The sequence below is a fragment of the Apteryx mantelli genome, chromosome Z, assembly GCF_036417845.1.
Source record: "Apteryx mantelli isolate bAptMan1 chromosome Z, bAptMan1.hap1, whole genome shotgun sequence".
Lineage (NCBI taxonomy): Eukaryota > Metazoa > Chordata > Aves > Apterygiformes > Apterygidae > Apteryx > Apteryx mantelli.
In genome coordinates, this window is record NC_090020.1 from 48518099 (window position 1) to 48536458 (window position 18360).

The following is an 18360-nucleotide window of genomic DNA, read 5'->3' on the forward strand; positions in this document are numbered from 1 at the left end:
TGCCCCAGGTATCATCAGACTGATGGAAAAACTACCTTGAGATGCTTGTGTGCAATAATTGATCTAATTGACGAGAACTGAGTAATCCAGGCTTCTAACAACCCTTCTGAAATGTTTAATCACGTATTCGTGTTTATGAAACACAGCTCTAAAACATGACTGTGTGTCACAGAATTTATAGATATTGTCTTTTTATAGATCATCTTGTCCCACCTATATTTTCTGGAGCGATGAATGATTTCTTTTTTGCGTGTGCAGTTCTACTTTAAAATAATTAAATCAATGGGACTGCCACCACTTACTTGAAGCTTTATCTAGCAATTTAACAGATATCACAATCGGCATTTCTTCCTCTGATACCAAACTTTTTTTCCAACCATCTCTGAATCAAAACTAATTCTGAAATGATATCAGCTGAACAATGAACGGCTGATAAAAATTAAAGAGAATTAAATTTTATATAAAATATTAATATAGACAGATAGAAATCTTGCACTGACTCAGTTGCTTGGAGCTGTAGTTATTCTGGATATCTTCTGATTTTCCTTCATAAATATTGTAAGATGTTTGTCTCAATTAACATCAGAAACATTAAATCATTTAGCTAAGGCAGAAAAATAAATCTTACTTATACTGCACTCTTCTCCCCACTCTGTATCACTCACTCAGCTAAAAATCTTGGGGCTCTGCCACTAGATATGCTAGTGCACTATGATATTATCTCTCCCTCTCTCTAGTTTCATCCATTTGCAGACTATAATTCACACAGTGAAGCTCTACACTGCAATATTTTTGGCCAGAAATAGAATGCTAAAAGCATCTCTGTAGCTAACACTTTTGTTCAACATTTTTTGAGAGTTTTGAAAAATAGGTTAATGCAAAGCTCTACAGCAAATCATGCCCTGCTCAGTTTTTCATAAAGAGTTCAAGCTGTTAATGCTATTTTCAAAGTTCTTGCATATTTTAGCACTCAGGTCTCCACGACCTTCATAGAAATAACAGGTCATCAGCAGCTGAAGCAGGCAAGAGTCTAGCGAAAATGAAATTGGGCAATAATTTTACCACACATCATATTTGATATTTATGCTGGAATACAGAAAGAAGCTTGAAGCCTTTTTTTTAAAACTGAAAATAATAATAAAGTAACATTACAGTATAAAAATTCCTTCTTGCTCAGGTAGCTTCCTACATTTGGTTTTGTCAAAGAATACCATGAAATTGTACCAAATGCCTATTGTCACTGTGTAGAGCTGCAGGATACCACAGAAACACTGGGGGATTTGCATTCAGTACTTATTTGAATGTCATGAAGTATTAAGCTTATTATTTTATTCCCCCAGAACTTTCTTTTTTCTTCTAAGCTTATAAGTATGCAAACTTACACACATAGCCTTAAGCTCCTCTTTTCTACCTTCTCTGCAGCCCAGCTCCAATCAGAGCATTTTGCTAAAACATCCCACCATCCTCCTTAATCACCCAGAGATACCTAACAATTGTTTTCTAGACACATTTGAGATCAGCACACTCCTAACCCTCTCTTCCATGTCTTTGCTTCTTTTGACACTGAAACCATACATTATTTCATTCTTCCTACTCTTGCAGTACTGCCCCTCTGAGGTTTTCTTTTTATTTCTTCAGCCTTCCTCCTGATATATTCTGGTGGATTCTCCTTTCTGCCCTCCCACCCTTTCTTTCCCACACAGAAAAAGAAAGCACTGTGCAGAGCTCACCATCTTTGTCCTCCCCCTCTTTTCACTGCAGACTAATTCTTCAATAAGTAACATCAAGCATATGTAAATTTATACAACTATCTCCTAAAAATGGACCAAATGTGATCAGTTAATTTCCTTACCTTTCGTCTTCAATGAAGTCAGCTGATTCTGGATTTTTTCTCCACAGACAGACGGTCTTCTTTCCTGAGGTCTTCTAATGTGGCCTACATAATTCTTCTGTAGGGTTGCCTTGATGCCATTCTCTACTGCCAAACTACTAAAGCTAAGAGTAAATTAAGAAGGATGTAAAACAGACTGGATTTTGAAACATCAGGTGAGTGTTCTCTTCCTCAAGCCATCCCATAAAAATGCCCAAGATAAGAAGGTTTAGGACTTCCACTAATGCAGCAGAAGAAATGAATCTTAACCAGACATTCATAAGCAGTCAAATGAAACAACCAAAGGCAATTTCTGATGGGCAGTGTCATTGAGAATGGTCCTTGTGTTCTACATGGAAAAACTAAGGTGATTATTGATTGATTGAAGTCATCACCTTGAGGCAAGGAAAAATAGCCAAAGAATTGCTTGATTGTTATTTTTGGGACGCAAGACAGATTTTTATGAATCTGTAATGCTTCATAGGTCAGTTACAGACATCTCATAATTCAACCTACACTTCCTAGTCTACTCCCTTGGTGAGAGTCAGAGGAAAAACACCTACAAAAGTAGCTCACAGGAGTCACAGAAATATTCCTATACTTACACAGCATATATATTTAACAACAATACCTAGATTTTTCATGATAAGAAACAAGTACTTTAGACAACTAGCAATTCCCCCTGCTCCTTCCAAATAAGGAAGTTTTCCATATTCTAGTCCTGAATATACAGCTTGATTCTACCCAAGAGTCCCTATGATGTAAAGAGGGAACAACAACAAAAAAAGATTCACAGGCAGAATCACTGGGGGGAAAAAACATAACCCATCTGAAGGTTCTCAAGGATTTAGAAAGTTGGAATGAACCTCAGGCTAAAAACCGTGATGTGATACAGACAAAAGTCAATGATGCAAACACATTATTAAATGTGTTGTTCTGAGGATCCATATATCAGATATGTGTTTTTGCCATTCTGTTATAGTGCTCAGTGTAACCACCCATCATGGAAACTGATGACCCAATTAACAGACCAAATCACTTGAAATCCACTCATGCAAACACTGTCAATCCCCCCAAAAGGTCATCAATAAAACCATATTTCTGAACTGCTCAGACTACATGCAAAGAAACATGCATGTAGTTTTATTTTTGGATGCCATTTTTTAGACTTTCTTTAAAGTTATTAGCATTGGAATAACTCAACTTGCAATCTTAGATCTGCATTTTTCCTACAATAGCTGAATTTACTACTCAATTACATTTCTGTAATGTAGCTCTACTTTAAGATTAGTCTTCCTCTCAAAGGAATTTTTCTAGTTTTTTGTGCTTATATTCTCACTGAAGCTCATTTTTGCTCATTTGTTTTTAGAATATATACCTCTTTAAAATTAAGTTTAACATTAAAAGTTTACTTTACCCAGACCAACCTTCCAAGCAGGCAGAGTTTAAAATTTGATCATGCTGTTCATTTTCTGTTTCAGATTCTCTAGTACTATTGAAAGACCTGGAAACAAGAGTGATGCTATCCATTAACAATTGTTTGCTTAGGAAGTATTAGCTACAATATTGACCTTCATACTACAGAGACCCCATTTGATTCATAAAACTTAACACTGGTTTGTCACTGACCTTAAGACTTTTTTTTTTTTTTTTTTTTAACTGCATCCTGTTTCTTACCAAATGAAAACCCACTTTACGACCCACTTAGGTTTTCCCAGACCATACTTTTGCGCTCTGGGTAGCTTTCTCATCTCTTCAAAAGCCAGTTACACAACCTGACACAACCTAGCTTTCCTGAAACTGACCTGTTTTTAATCAGCTCACATTCCTCCAGATATTGTGGATTTTGGAAGTCTTTTTTATGCAGCTTACGGCCTTTCTGCTCTTTCCTTGTAAGTCTTCTTAAAGATTAAATTTGCCCTCTTCTATTCTATATTTGCCCACAAAACAACAAAGTTATTTAAGTTCCAAGCACTGAACCACTCAGAACCTTCCTCCATCTCCAGACAGTAACACCTACATTTTGAGCCATTAAGTAATAACCTTTCTCCACTCACTCCTCTGTTCTTCGCAAAAGAAAAAATGTTTAAAGAGCAGCTTTAGAAATGGTTTTAAAAGTTTGGCTGTTACATGTTCTGCTATACAGTCTAGTAGCCCAATCGGCAATTTAACAGTCCCACTACAGTAAACATGCTCAGCAAGAGAGATCATCACGCAGGAAAATTGACCAAGTATGAGCCAGTACAATGGATGGACAGAGAGAAGGTAAAGGGAACTGTAAGGTAAAATAAGTAGTGCATAGGGTTGTAAATACAAGCCATAAACACAATGGACAAGGAGTAGCTACAGATGTATACTTAAAACGAAAAGAAAGAAGCCACTGAAATAAAGAATGGATTTAATGCCTATCAATTTTGGTATATTGCAAAAAAATGCCATCCGTTTCACCAAATTTAAGACTTGGCTGAGTATCCCAGCCATTGGTACTTAATTACAAATCTGCTTTGGTGGTAATGGTCTGTCAAACAGCAGATTTGTGTTACTTCCTTGTATTGCTTCTACCTTCACTCTTTTAATCCTCTGGAAGATACCTAGAGCTCACAGGGATAGCTCGTTTTCCTCAAAGCATTTTTATTTTAAAGTATTAAGAGAAGAGTTAGAAAATGGTGTTCCTGATATCTACTGAAGAGCTCACCTTGAGAAGCCAGTACTGCTCACATTCAATTTCATTTTAGTAGTCTAAAGAACCATCTCGCCTTTTATTTTAATAGATTAGTTTAATGGCAGACATTATAATCAGCAAAAATAAGACAAGATCAAAAGCCTTCATTTGGCTGAGATTTTGCTTCTTCTAGAGGTAAATACAGGAAATAACCTTATGGGTTTAAGAGTTCTGATTAAGAACATTACAAACCCGGCTTTCAAAACGTCAGGTTCTTGAATGATTATGTACTATGAGAACTGCAAGTGTAAATCAGTTAAACAAGGAATATTACCACAGAATCACAGAGTGGTTGAGGTTGGAAGGGACCTCCGGAGATCATCTAGTCCAACCCTCCTGCTCAAGCAGGGTCACCTAGAGCATGTTGCACAGGATCGCGTCCAGGCGGGTTTTGAATATCTCCAGAGAAGGAGACTCCACAGCCTCTTTGGGCAACCTGTTCCAGGGCTCTGTCATCCACCACGTGTAAGCACCTTCACAAGCAAGACACCAGACAGAGAAATGCACTAGCAAATATTTCCATGTTTGAACTTGGCAAAACAGCCACCAGCCTCTCTATACATGTAGCTCTACAAGTAGTGCACAGGACCACAGTAACAATATGCACAAAACATACTAACAATTGTATGTCTGAGGAAATCAAACAACAGGAGAAGTATCTAAGTATCTAAATATTTCATAGAAGTCTGACATTCCCACTCTGGAGTTGCATTTTTTAGTGTCCTCATTCTCCTACACAGCAAAAGACTCCACAACAATATGTATTTATATCACCCTTTTTATTTTTCAGCCAGAAATACAATTTCATAGGTATTTCAATAAATAGTGGTGTTTATTCTTTAAACAAAGCCCCCTTCTCTTTGGCATTTGACCATATTCTGTTTTTCAAATTAAAGCCTATATAGGAAAAGTTTACTTTAGAGATCATTGTTCAATACATTAAATTTACAGAGGCGCAGTTAACTTTTTAAAATACACATCAGTTGTTGTAAAGATTCTAACAAATCTAAAACATTAGCCAAACCAGCAAAATTCAGACTACTGGGCTCTTATTTACTGCCTTCAGTTATAACTGTGGAGTAAGCAATAGAATGAAAAGAACTCTTCATTTTCCACAACAAATGCACCGACTAGTGCTTTCTATTTATTCAGAAGGAGAAACAAAAAATACCTGAATTGTACCAGGAACAACTGATCAAATATGTTATGTTTCAAAACAATGTGATCTTAATTATTCTTAACTTCTAGAGAGGTCATCAACCAAAACTAAGCGGCACACTGCTTCAGTAATAAATTGCACCTAAAAAAGTCTAAAAACTATTTTTCATTTTTTAAACATAAGTTACTAACATGTTTTAAATGTACCTAAGAATACAGCTGTCAAAATTGCATTTGATCTCATGTTTGGATGAAAATTTCTTAAGCAACAAATTAAGCCAGTGTATTCAATCTACTCTGCTGAAAAAAACAGGATCAGCTCTTCAAGGATGATATAGAAACACTTTACTTGCACTCCATCTAAAAGTCTACCTTCTGGATCTCAATAAAAGTGTGCAGTGCTTCAAATAAACTAAATTTCCAAAACAATGCTAAAGTTATTTGACACTTTCCATTACTATATATATTATAGAAATCATGAATTAAAATTAAAAACATTATTCACATACTGATGCAGACATTCTAGTGTATTTACTGGCATTTGAAGTGAATCCTTGTTTACATGTCAAGACAATGTAAAAAAAAAAAACCCACATTAACAACAAAAAAAAACTTCACTCCCCAAAAGATTTTTTAAATATCCCAAATACTTATTCCAAACAATTTTTTTTATAGAACAGAGGAGGCAAAGCAATTACTTCCATGCAGAAACTAAAAAATAATTTAATAGGTCTAAAGTAGCAAATGAACAAAGGTATATTTTATGAGTGAATTTCCCCCTCACCAGTGCAAGCCCAGTTACAAAATGTTTGAACTGGATTGTTTAAATAACAAGTGATCTAATTTAGCCAAGTTCACATTCCTTCCCATTATGTAAAAAATCATACGTACATTTTACTGTAGAATACAGGAAGAAACAAAAAGATAACTTGAGTACTTATCCAAGAGCAGTTTCTAACATCAAGCCAAAATTAGCAACAACCAAGCAGACATCACCATTTTTCAGTGTTAAATTACTGTAAATACTAGATATAACTGTACAAAAAAAAAACCCAAATCCCAAAACAAAAAAACAAAAGCCTTTTCCTTGTTAAAAGGTGTCCAAAGGAATATCCACCAGTTGCAGTCAAATTTGAATTAGAAGCTGCTTGCTCTAGAAAGAATTATTTCCCTCCGAGTATTTGTAACACATTGCATTGTCAAAATTCTATTCAAATAAATTACTTTCTGGTAACATTTAGCTGATACAACCACCTACAATGTGGACAGTCATGTACACAGTACAACAGTGGATTTTTGCAGCAACAGAGAAATAACCAGAAATTGATTCTAAATTCCAGATCACAGTTCATGTGTTATTTCTTGCAAACATACGGTCCCCTCTAAGGGTAAGGTGTTGGAGCTGGTATTGTAGCACTTCTGTGTCAGCAGGTTCCTTGATGCTCATTTTGTCTAAATTGAGGTAGTCCAGGGATTTAGAGTGAGCTCTTTTACCTTTTAAAAGGCAAAGAGGCAGGGGACCATGTAGTGCCTTGTAAGGTTCATATGGTAAAGCCTTAGTGCATTTATCCCCTGAGCTGGGCATCCGTCTCCTCCTCCTTCCGTTTACTGCTGGGATCTCATATGGCTGATAGTATCTACTTCTAGTTTTGTACAAACGGGAGGAACGCGCAAGTCCTGAATCAAGCTGTTTGGAACGCAAGTTAGGCCCAGATTCCCCTTTATTCTCTTCATTTCCTGTACACTTTTGGGCTAATTTCAGCAGCTCCTCTCCAGTTGTGAAGCCAACCAAATAGTTGGAATCCATATGAAGGATCTGATAGCCTGAAACTGTCCGCCGCATTGGTGAGCACGGGGTGCTGGAGCATCGGGGCTTCTCGGCGTCGGTTTTGCCTGCAGAACTCACCTCTGCGAGAGGTACAGGAAGGGTAGATATGGTAGTTCTGGACTCTCCATTTATGTCAACTTCCATTTTAAACACAGTGCTATTCTCCTAAAAATAAAACAGAGCTTGATCAGAAAAAGAGCCTTTAACCAAGAAAAGGAGCCAAGAGAAGACCTCAGATATCAGATCTTTTTTTATCACCCAAAAATCACAACCAGTACTTCTCTTTATAGTCTTGTCTTACACTCTGCAAAGTCTCATAACAAAACTATCACCAACATTTGCCTTCTAGAACTATTTTGATTGGTTTTATGACAAATACCATAAACATATTCTTGATATTCTTGAATATGTTAAGAACATTCTTGAATAGTATTGTAAACAAAACTGAAATATCTTTCCACTCTGTTTTTAAATCCTTTAGTCCATTTGATTCCCTTTCCTTTGAGGCCATCTACATCTATTAGCACATCCACAGTAAATTCTCCCATACTCAGTCGCATATATTTTCCACTCACAATAATCTCAGTAAATAAAGCTGAAAAAACAAAACCAAAAAATACCTCCCCCACACACATCTAACAGCTACTACCTCAGGCATGACCATGGACCAGACCCGACCTACCAGGTACTGCAATGTTTCCCTCTTCCAGAAATGAAAACAGCTTGCTTTAGATTCAAAGAATGGCATCCTGACTGTTCAAACTCAGCTGTCTTTATAGGTCATCCGTAATCCTCCCCCTCCAAAAACCACAATCTTCTTATTCACAGTTAACCAGACAAAACCACAATGTTTTATTCTAATGTATTTCTAACAAAGGAAACAGTTTACTAGTGTTTAACAAGTATGCCCTAAGATTCTTATAAGCATCTTAAGAATAACCAATATTCTGATTTCTATCATATTTGTCTGGCTTTTATTTCTTTTGGAAACAAACTAATTTGCCCTGTCCTTTCTCCCCTCACAATTATTCCACATAAATTGTTTGGTGCCTTTATAGATGTAACAACTTTCCACCACTAGCCATTACCATCTTTAACATGGGAAGATAAAATTGATATCACAGCAAGTATATGCCAGTGGGTGCCAGAACACAAAGAAGGCTTATTTTTTTTTCATTTCTTTGCTTTTGCTGTCTTTTACACTATCTTTGTGCCACAGCTAGTTCACAAAATGCAAAGGTCACATCTGTTTCCAAATCCATGCTTCCTTCATTGGGAGCCATACCTTTGCTCTAAATGTTAGCTAGTAACTGTCTAGCCAGTACATTTCTCAAAAAAAATCTACAGAGCTTTGTAATGTTTAAAGGCAACAGGACTCAGAGAAAAAAGGAAAGTTAGTATGCAACCTTCCAGTGGAAACAAAGTTCTGAGCTTTATCACAGGAGACTGTAAGACCCACATTAAAGGCTTGGTAGAGCGTCACAAATGAGACTGCCTTTACAACATGCTATTGTTGGTTTGCAGACTTTTAAAGCTGCTACTTGCTGCTGTTCTGAGAATTGAGAGGTCAGAGACAGAGAAGCAAAGACGCAACAAGCAAGGGAAGGAAAATGGTACCTCCTTTTCAATACTTTATTCAAATATTTGTAATTGGATGCTCCAACACAGAATGGACTTAAACAAACAGACCCCATCAAGGTCAACAACCATTCACTTGTCTTAAAAGTTTAAGCCTACCTGGTTTCTGTTCATGGATTGGGAAAGAGCAGTTTAAGTAATGCTCCCACCTTTGCTTCCTGCTTAGTCTCAAATCAACCTGCTGCTTCAGTCCTGTTCTAATTAAATAGGAGTTAAAATTCCCATAGTTTTGCTAAACAGGGTTTGATTTGCCAGCCATTGACAAAAAAGACTTGTATTACGGAGAGACCATTACTAAAGTGCCTTTAGTCTAAAATGCCCTTTTTCAGTTCTCCTCATAATGTGGTCTACTTAGGATTTCTCAGTTTGTGTAGCATTGCTTTTACAGATACAGGGATTCACTTCATGCAGCAAGTTCTTGACATTTTCTACTAAAAATATAGATAACATAGCAAAAGCTAAATAAAAATCAAAATACCATACCAAATCAAATGTCAACGTTTTTCACTGAAAAAACAACTACATAAAAACTCAAGAATGTTGCTCATTATATTTAACTGGCTTTCTGAAATATATTTACAGAGTCAATTCAAACTTTCAGAATAGCAGAAGCAATTGTTGTTTCCTACTTTAGCACCATATCTAGGCAATGAGATGATAAATATGGCAAGGTTTCAGCACACAGAGTAAAAGATGTTCATGACAACTCCTTGGGCAGAAATTATAGTTCCGGCAACATCAAGAACCAAGGTTACTGGAAGTTTAACTTAGAAAAATCTTTCATTAAAACTTCTGGCTAGCCTAGGCTTTTTGCCAAGAAACCTAAATATTTAACTGTTCCTGTTCTTTTAATTCCTAATTTGTCTCTTCCAGGTTAGAAATATTTACAGTAATCTTCTAGAAAGATTCAACTTGCTCTGTTAAAAAGCAGAAACAATGCTAGGAAAAGTATAAATAGAGTAGAGTTTTATAGCAAGGTTAGAAACAAATTATCTTGTATTACATACATCCTAAAACCCAGCAACGACAACAATAATCACTTGTTACAGCCATGGGTGCCCTAAGGAAAGGGAGGGAGGGAGGGAGGGATGTCCCCATGCACATTTTGAGTTAAAAAAGCCTTGGAGTACTGAAAAGCAACACAAAGACTCTTCTCAAAATACAGCTTTTAAAATTAACTTACTTTAGTTTGAAACATGGTTGTGTGCCCTGCTAACAAAAAGCAATCAATTTTGGAGAAAACCTACAAGCAGGAGGGCAGGGGGCAAGAGGTCCTCGTAGAACAATGACCCCCTTGCTGGCCAAGAACAGGACAAAGGAAAACAGAGGAGAAAAGCCTTGAAGTCAGCAGTGCTCCAGCCTAGTGCTTCAACTTGAAATCGTAGAATTTCCATTGCTGTATTCCAATGCAGAGAACAGCCCTAAAAACAAGACACTAGAGAGAATCTGACAGACGTTTGAAAAGAACAGTAGCATCAGAAGCCAAATTGTAGGATTTGGTGCCATAAACATCAGAAGCTTAAGGGAACAGCACTGTGAGTTGGTGAAATGAATGACTGGCCAGCTCCGGAGGCGTAGGTCCAAAATGCAGCATGTTCAACCATGCTTTCCCAAGCCTCTTAATGTGACTTATTCAAGCTGCCATATGGTTTCAATATGCTTCATTTTCCTTATCTGGTAAAAAAGACAGAGTAACATTGTTTAGAAGATTTCTATAAAAGAAAATCATTTGTGAGATTCACAGTATCTGTAAATGTAGGTACTAGCACCTACAAATAAATTTTAAGGCTTTTAGGCTGAATTTTTAGGCCATTTCTGTGGTTATAAGACATTAGCTGACTACTAAATTTATTTCTGTATAATGGTCTAAGCACATGTCAGTAATTCTCAGCATCAATTTTACTACTGAAAAAACAGTACTTCAATTAAAAGAGATTATTTCCTCAGATGATAGTTGCCTTTTCTTCTTGCTTCTCAAAGAGAATGACAGAGCAATGTCAATTCAACACAATTTATAATTAAGGCTTTACTATAGAATCAAAACAAAGAGATGATGAACAAGATGGCATATGCTTTTCTTTGCTGCCTCTTCACATATTTAAGAACTATGGAAAAATATTGAAAATAGAAGTTAACAAGAAGAGGATTTACTTGATCAATATATATATTGATGCTAAAAGTGCTTCCAGAATAAAATTCACTTCATTAAGATTTTACAAGATTTTAACTATTTTTTTTAAACTACAAAGGAGGCTTTGCATATAAATTAATCTGACCTAATCCAGCTAAATATCGAGAAAGCCACCTAAACCACTGAGAAAAGGAATAATGAATACAAAGACTAGGTTAACTATTATAAATCACTATTACCTTAAAGAATGCATTAATATGCTTGGGATAGATCTTTGAGGGCAAAACTCCCAGAAATCAAAAAGCCCTTATACCCTGCATATACCAAAGCTTTCTGATTTTTGAACATTTTACAAAGGTGGCAGATACCACAAAAAGATAAGTATGTTACACATGAAAAATAGAAGTGTATTACACATTAACATGACAATATGCTAGTATACATACTGTAAATCATTTGTTGACTTGTATTGGAGCCCTGAAATGACCTCTAGTCATTTGCTCTGATTACACACAATGAAATTTTTGGGTTTGTTTTTTTTGCTGATAATTTGTTACTTACTTTTCTCTCTTCCTCAAAAAGACAACAAACGACTCTAAAAATATCAACTTTAATTGTGCAGTTATTCAAATTCTAAACAAAGAAAATACAAAGAAAGATGAAGTGGGGTTTCCCTCAACATTCTCATGCTTTCTAAAAAGCCTGTGTTATTCTGAAACCACCAAAACAGGTTGTTCTTAACAAGAGTACTGGTTCTCTGTAAGTTGGTATTTCCAGTGTTATTAATCTTCTCAACCAGAACATGAACTAATTTGAAAAGAAACCTTTATTTCTATGAAAAGCATTAGATTTCTGTGCATCTAACTACAAACTGACTTTTTAAATCATACAGATCTATCTGGTTTTTGTTTTCTAGACAGCAATCCTGCATATATGTTTACCGTTTGTTAAGAACCACAAAGATATCTCTCTCTCTGATAAAATACTTTAATTGCAACAAGTAGGTGGCTGAACGAAAAAATGGCATTAGAGTCAGCACATACCAACTCTGTACAGGGTGAAACACATTGGGTTAGAGATATTAAATCAAAAAGTACCAGTTTTGACACTTCCCCTTCTGTGATCTTCCATTACTTCTTAATACATACAACACACCTAAAAGATACGATTTTTGTCTATCAAACATCAAGAAAGAATACAGGAAGAGAAGTCACCCAGCCCATTTAATTATAAGAGGACTGTGACAAGCAAAGTTAACACATTTTTGATTAAGTATTTCAATCTTTTTTATTTGTTAAGGAGAAAAAATAAAGTCCACATCATTCCCTCTACAGTATGCAAAAATGAATTCACATACAGATAGTATGAATATTTGGAAATTCCATCCTGTTTTGCTGAATGCTGATGGAATAATGTATTTGTAGAGCATATGTTTCTGGAAATAATTATTTCCAATCTGCAATAAATATATATATATATATATATATAAAAATATTCAGCTGAAAGGAAAGAATCAGGTTAAAGTTGAACTATCTAGAGTATCCACAAAGGCGCCACATTTCAGTTTCCAGAGTGGGAGCGGTCAGCCCACAGACCTTGAGCTGTTTGCAGCTTGCAGGCCCTTCCCACACAAGCTGGTGATCCTGCTGCAGGCACTGCCAGCCCCAGATTACAAACACAGTGGTAGGGAGCTGACCCCCCCCAGTTTACTCCCAGAGTCACTCACCCTTCTCTCAATCTGCTAGATGCTTATTCTTAACCAGAGAGAACTTTGTATTCAGCTGAAGGGGTTTAAGAAAACACAGAAACACACTTAGCCTCATTATGCTCTTGAAGGTACCCTAGAACAGTCACATTAAGTTTTATAGATGAATACCATGTTTGTAGAGACAGGAAAGGGGCGGGGGGGGGGAGGGGGAGAATCACAGCAGGACTAGAGAGAAAGCTCATGAAAGATGCCTACAAATTGGACACATTTTCACCAAATCCTGATCTTCCTTAGAAGGGATGCTAAGCTATTCTAAGCCACAGAAAAAGCAAATGGAGAAAATATTGAATTGTTGCATCATATGAGGTAACTTTGGGATTGAACAAAAACAAAGTTTAACTTTTTTATTTCAAAATTAAACATAAGAAAATGAAATTACATATACAGTAACGTGTATGGATATGGAGATATATATATATATTCCCAAGTGAGTAGTAAGAAGTCAAAGACAGACCGAATTAATAAAGACAGTGCAATAACTTCAGGAAGTGATGCAAAACAACAGTCTCCACACAACAACCAATTAAAATGATAACTACACAATAGCTGGCATTTTTCTTTTGACTAGGTGAAGTATTTAGCTCTTAAGCAATGCAGTATACTGGAAAATACAATATCAGTTATACCATACCATGATTTATACAGAACAAGGAGATACTGAATGTTTTGCAAAAGAAGATTAAGTCAATTTCTAATAATATGCTCCTACTGCTAGAACCAGAACTAGTTAACTAGTTATTTGTTAATCCTTCTTATTAATTCAACTTCAGAAAACAAAAATGATCCGGGAAACATTCTTTGAAAAATGAAGAGGATCACAAAAGAATTACTGAGGAACTACAATTGGCAATCGCAGTGACAGGCTCATCCTGCAGATGTGACAGCCAGCAGACCAGATCAGCATGACTGAGCATACAATTTACACAGAAAGGAGACGGATGGAATTTCAAGAGTAGGTTCGGGCTAATGAATTTTGTATGAGTAGTCTTAGCAAGTAGGAAAAGTAGAAGAAAATGGTGGGAAAGAAGGCTATTTAACTTTCAACATCTCTTCACCAAACAACATTAGATGAACGTATTTAACAGACGGTAACTTTTCTGAAAGATATAAAGTTCTTTAAATAACCAGTGCAATTTCTTTGCTGTACGAAATCATAGATGAACATTTCCCCCCATTCTGTTAGTAAGCTGACGCTCTTAGCCAACATGAAGATAGCTGTTTGCTATTACTCAAAGATTAAACTTTAAGACATGTAAAAAAGTTGGTGCATAGTATAAAACAAATCCTTTGCTTCTTTAGCAAGTAACAATTCAAAACAGTACATTAAAAGAAGTTTTTCATTATTATTGCATTTTATTTATTTCTCTGCATCTTTTATTTTCATCTCCTCATCAAGTGAAAATTTAGTTTTCTCTCCAGTTTCAGGCTATTTCACTTGAAAGAAAACTAACTTGATTTGTCAGAATAATTCAATTAGCTTTATAGAATAATGAAGACAGAAGTATAAAGGTAGAATTTTTGAATGTTTTACAGATTTCACTGAATAAATACTACTTTTTGTCTTTAAAAGCAAAATACTAATGGCAAAACAGCTCTCCACCTTTTTTCTGTCAGACAAGAAATGAATGTTTGGTAGTATGTTATGTTGCCATGCCTGAAAAATACAGCTCTGCAGATATTATTTTGAAACTATCAACCTAAACAAAAACTGTATTATACACAGCCTTTGTTTAGGAACAGCTATTCAGAGAAAGACACCAGTTAAAAATAAGACCTACTCTCAAAGCTATTAGGGAAAATATCATGTTTAATCAATGTAATTTACTTTGCAGGGTTTTTAAACAGAAGCACTTGAAATAACTATTTCATTGTCTTGATGTGATGTACTCTGCAGCAGGTATTCAGTTGTTTGTTGGAAAGGTGTGTCTCATTCACTTACACCACCCGCATTTCAAAAGGTCACTTCCTTAAGCTTACCAGCTATGTATATAAGGACCTTTAAAGTTTTGTTCTCTGCCACCTCTTCAAATGTCCCTTCCCCTAACTTAAATAAACACTTGTTTTTAGGTAGCATTTAAGTGTAAGGCAAGTATGGGAGAAACATTAATTGAAGCCCAACAGCACGCTCAAGTACAGTAAATGAGATTTAAACGCGTGAACAGAAAACTTTGACTAGGAATACTCCATTCATCTGACTTTACCACAATAATGTTTGAATCTGATTATGCAAGCCTGGTGGCCAAGCAGGCAGCATATGGCTGGTCAAAGAAGAGATTATAAAGAAAGCCATGCTACAACGCCAGTACCGTTATGCAAGAATTTAATTTCAGTGATCACAGGGCTATTGCCTCACTTCTTTCCTCCATTTCAGAGCTACTGAAAGAACCACCTTTCTCCATCCTCATTATCTCCATAAACACTCTTCCTCAAGGAAGAAAAAGAAAGCACACCACATAAGACAGCATATGTCTCAAAATACACCAAGAGCAGCAGCAGAGATTTGGGTGGTGGGAAGAGAAGATTTCAAAAAGGGAGATGACATGGGAAAAGGAATAGGGAAAATGAATGTTGCACATCTGCACTCACTATGGCAAAACAAAGACTCAGTCTCCCGGTACTCATTACACCTCCTTCTGGTCACGTTCCAAGAAATCCGACTGCATTCAGAACAAACAATGTCAGAAGTCAGCCAACTACTGCTAGAAGTAGCAAGTCGTTGTCCCCATCACAGACCCTCTCCATCACTCCCAAAATCTGCATAACTGCAGTCTTCTGCCATTAATTCATTTCCACACACAACTGTGCAAGCATGTATGTACAGTGCTGTACAACCCCACCCTAGACAGACACACTAACAAGCAAAGACATGTTCATAGAAAATACCTACTAATGCACATTCTTGCTATTATCTGCGCAATAGGCACACATGCACTCATGTTAGCTAAAATCCTCCGTAAAATAGCATATAAGTAATAACTACATAGAAAGGTTTAAGATCTGATATCTGTTCAACATTTGAAACAGCAGTACCTTAACTGTCTGGAGACACCCCCTGCCCAACATCTTAATACACAGAGAGAGAACAGGCAAAACAACCCAGCCAAGAAACCAAAGCCATTTGGCAAGCTTCATATTCTACAAAGTAACCCTCTAACCTACGTTAGGGCACACAAATGCAGTCCATGAGTATCATGGATGATATAACTGCCACATTTAAACACAGCTTTGAGTCTCCATTCACCTTTCACTAAACAAGTTTTAATTACAGTGAAATATGAAGTTGCCCATAGGAAGCTGGGCAGTAGTCCACTGTAACAGTACGACTGAATAGGCAAAAGGCTGTACTCGGGTTTAGGACTTGTATAAGAGTATTAGGAATGGTATGAGGGGGACTGCTGTGGGTTATAAATTGCAACTGGAAAGAATTATAAATGGTTATAAAAAGATACAGGTGCTAACATGTGCGGACTCTGCCTTTTCCACCAGTGTAGACTGATAATAACAGCTGGCACAAAAAAGGCACTTGACCAACCTAACTACAAGCTGAAGGCTTTACCTGAAAACTCCCCAGGTTTCCACATGAAGATTATCAGAATTAATATCTTATTTTCATCCCAGATCTGCCAGAACAGCTCCACTGCCTAGTTACTATTCCCACTGCATTTTCAAGCACTGATAGGAGTAAAAGAAAACGCGGGTCTGAGAAGGCAGGACAAAGCAGGCCTGCAGGCGGCTCCTACCGTGGCAGGAGCGCTGTTCAGAGCGGCTCCCCCGCCCGGCTGCCCGCTCCGCTCCGCACCGGGCAGGGCGGGACGTGCCCCGCCTCAGGGAAGGCGAAGGCGAGAAGGCGGGCCGGGCTCTGCCGGCGGGCACGGCGCTGCCGCGGCTCAGCAGCACGGCGGCGGCGCACCGCGCAGCGGCCGGCGGAGCCCGGCGTCCCTCTGCGGAGCAGGGCCCCGTTACACAACGGCGGCGGCATTAGCAGCCGGCGCGCCCGGGCGGGAGCGCGGCGCGGGCCGCCGCCTCCCGCCGCCCGGCGGCCCGGCGCGATGACGTGACAGAAAGCCCGGCACCGCCGCCACCGCCGCGCCGCGCCCGCACGGCCGCCGGGACGCGGCGACACGCGCGCGGCCCGTGCCGCGTGCGGGTGACATCACCGCCCGCCCCGGCGCCACCCCGCACGGCCCCCGCGCCGCGGGCCACCCCCCCGCTGCGGGGCCCCCCCGCCCCCTCCCCGGTGCCCCACAGGCTCCGGGCGGGGGCCCTGCGGTGCCCCGCGGGCGGGCGGGCTCCCCCCAACACGGGCAGGGCCCGCTGCGGCGGCGGAGCCCAGCCCGAGCCGCGGCCGCGCCGCGCCGCGCCGCTCCGCCGGCCGGTGCCACCCCCTCCTCCTACCTGCGGTCCAGGGCGGCGGGGCCCGGCCCGGCACACGGCGGCGGCGGCGAGGGACGCGGCCGAGCGCGGAAGGGGCAGCGAGGCGCCGAGTGCGGCGGCTCCGCCCCGCCGGCCGGGCCGAGGGCGGGGCCGCGGCGCGCCAGCTAGCGGCCGCGGCGGGCGGCGCGCGCTCAGCCGCTGCCCCCGGCTCCGCGCGCCGCAACGGCTCCCAACGGCTCGCCCGGCCGCCGCCGCCGCCGCCGCCGCCGCCGCCTCGCCTCGCCGCGGCCCTTCCCCGCCGCTGGGGCGGCTACGCAGCCTCGCGGGGCCCAAACTCGGGCAACAGTCAGGGACACTGAGTAGATACGAACTTTTAGTGATGGTTTTACCGCTGCTCTGCTAGATCATTTCTCTATTTTATTGGATACTCCGGGGACTTAGCAAAGATACTGTTACTGCAACTAACCTTGCAAACAATTGCCTAATTTTCCTTAAGCAAAAAAGAAAAAGGGATGGGGAAGGGAAGGTGTAGCAAGGTAGCCCGGTCTTTCTCTCCAGATACTGGTTTGTTGGCAGCTGAACCACACAGGGACGTGCGGCCACACTGTCTGTTGCTCACACTTTGACCCTGTGCCCCTGCTGAGAAATGCCAGGCTATTCCCACCCAGCCCGCTTTCCTCTTTGCATCGCAACATTAGGCTAGTATTTGAGACACTAACAAAAACAGCGCCAGTAAATTGTTTTAAAATGGCTTCTCTGACCACAGGTGTTCAAAACAGGTGCTCTGAAACAAAACGCCACGATTTTAAAAAAGGACAGTGATACAGCTCACTGGATACAGCATTAAAATAAAGAAGCAGTCTAGATACAG

At 39.3% G+C, this 18360-nt stretch overlaps 1 protein-coding gene across 2 annotated transcripts; it reads right to left on the reverse strand.

Moving 5' to 3' along the window:
• Positions 1–5352: 5352 nt before the first annotated feature.
• MACIR (macrophage immunometabolism regulator) lies at positions 5353–17553 on the reverse strand. 2 transcript variants are annotated; one of them, XM_067316215.1, is made up of 2 exons: positions 17511–17553; positions 5353–7743 (listed from the first exon to the last, which is right to left on the reverse strand). In XM_067316215.1, exon 2 carries the CDS (start codon positions 7720–7722, stop codon positions 7099–7101), a length of 624 nt encoding a protein of 207 aa, XP_067172316.1. In that variant the 5' UTR covers positions 7723–7743; positions 17511–17553; the 3' UTR covers positions 5353–7098. The 2 variants fall into 2 exon arrangements, with proteins under 2 accessions (XP_067172316.1, XP_067172315.1); XM_067316214.1 differs by lacking the exon at positions 17511–17553 and adding an exon at positions 10400–11053.
• Between the last annotated feature and the right edge of the window lie 807 nt (positions 17554–18360).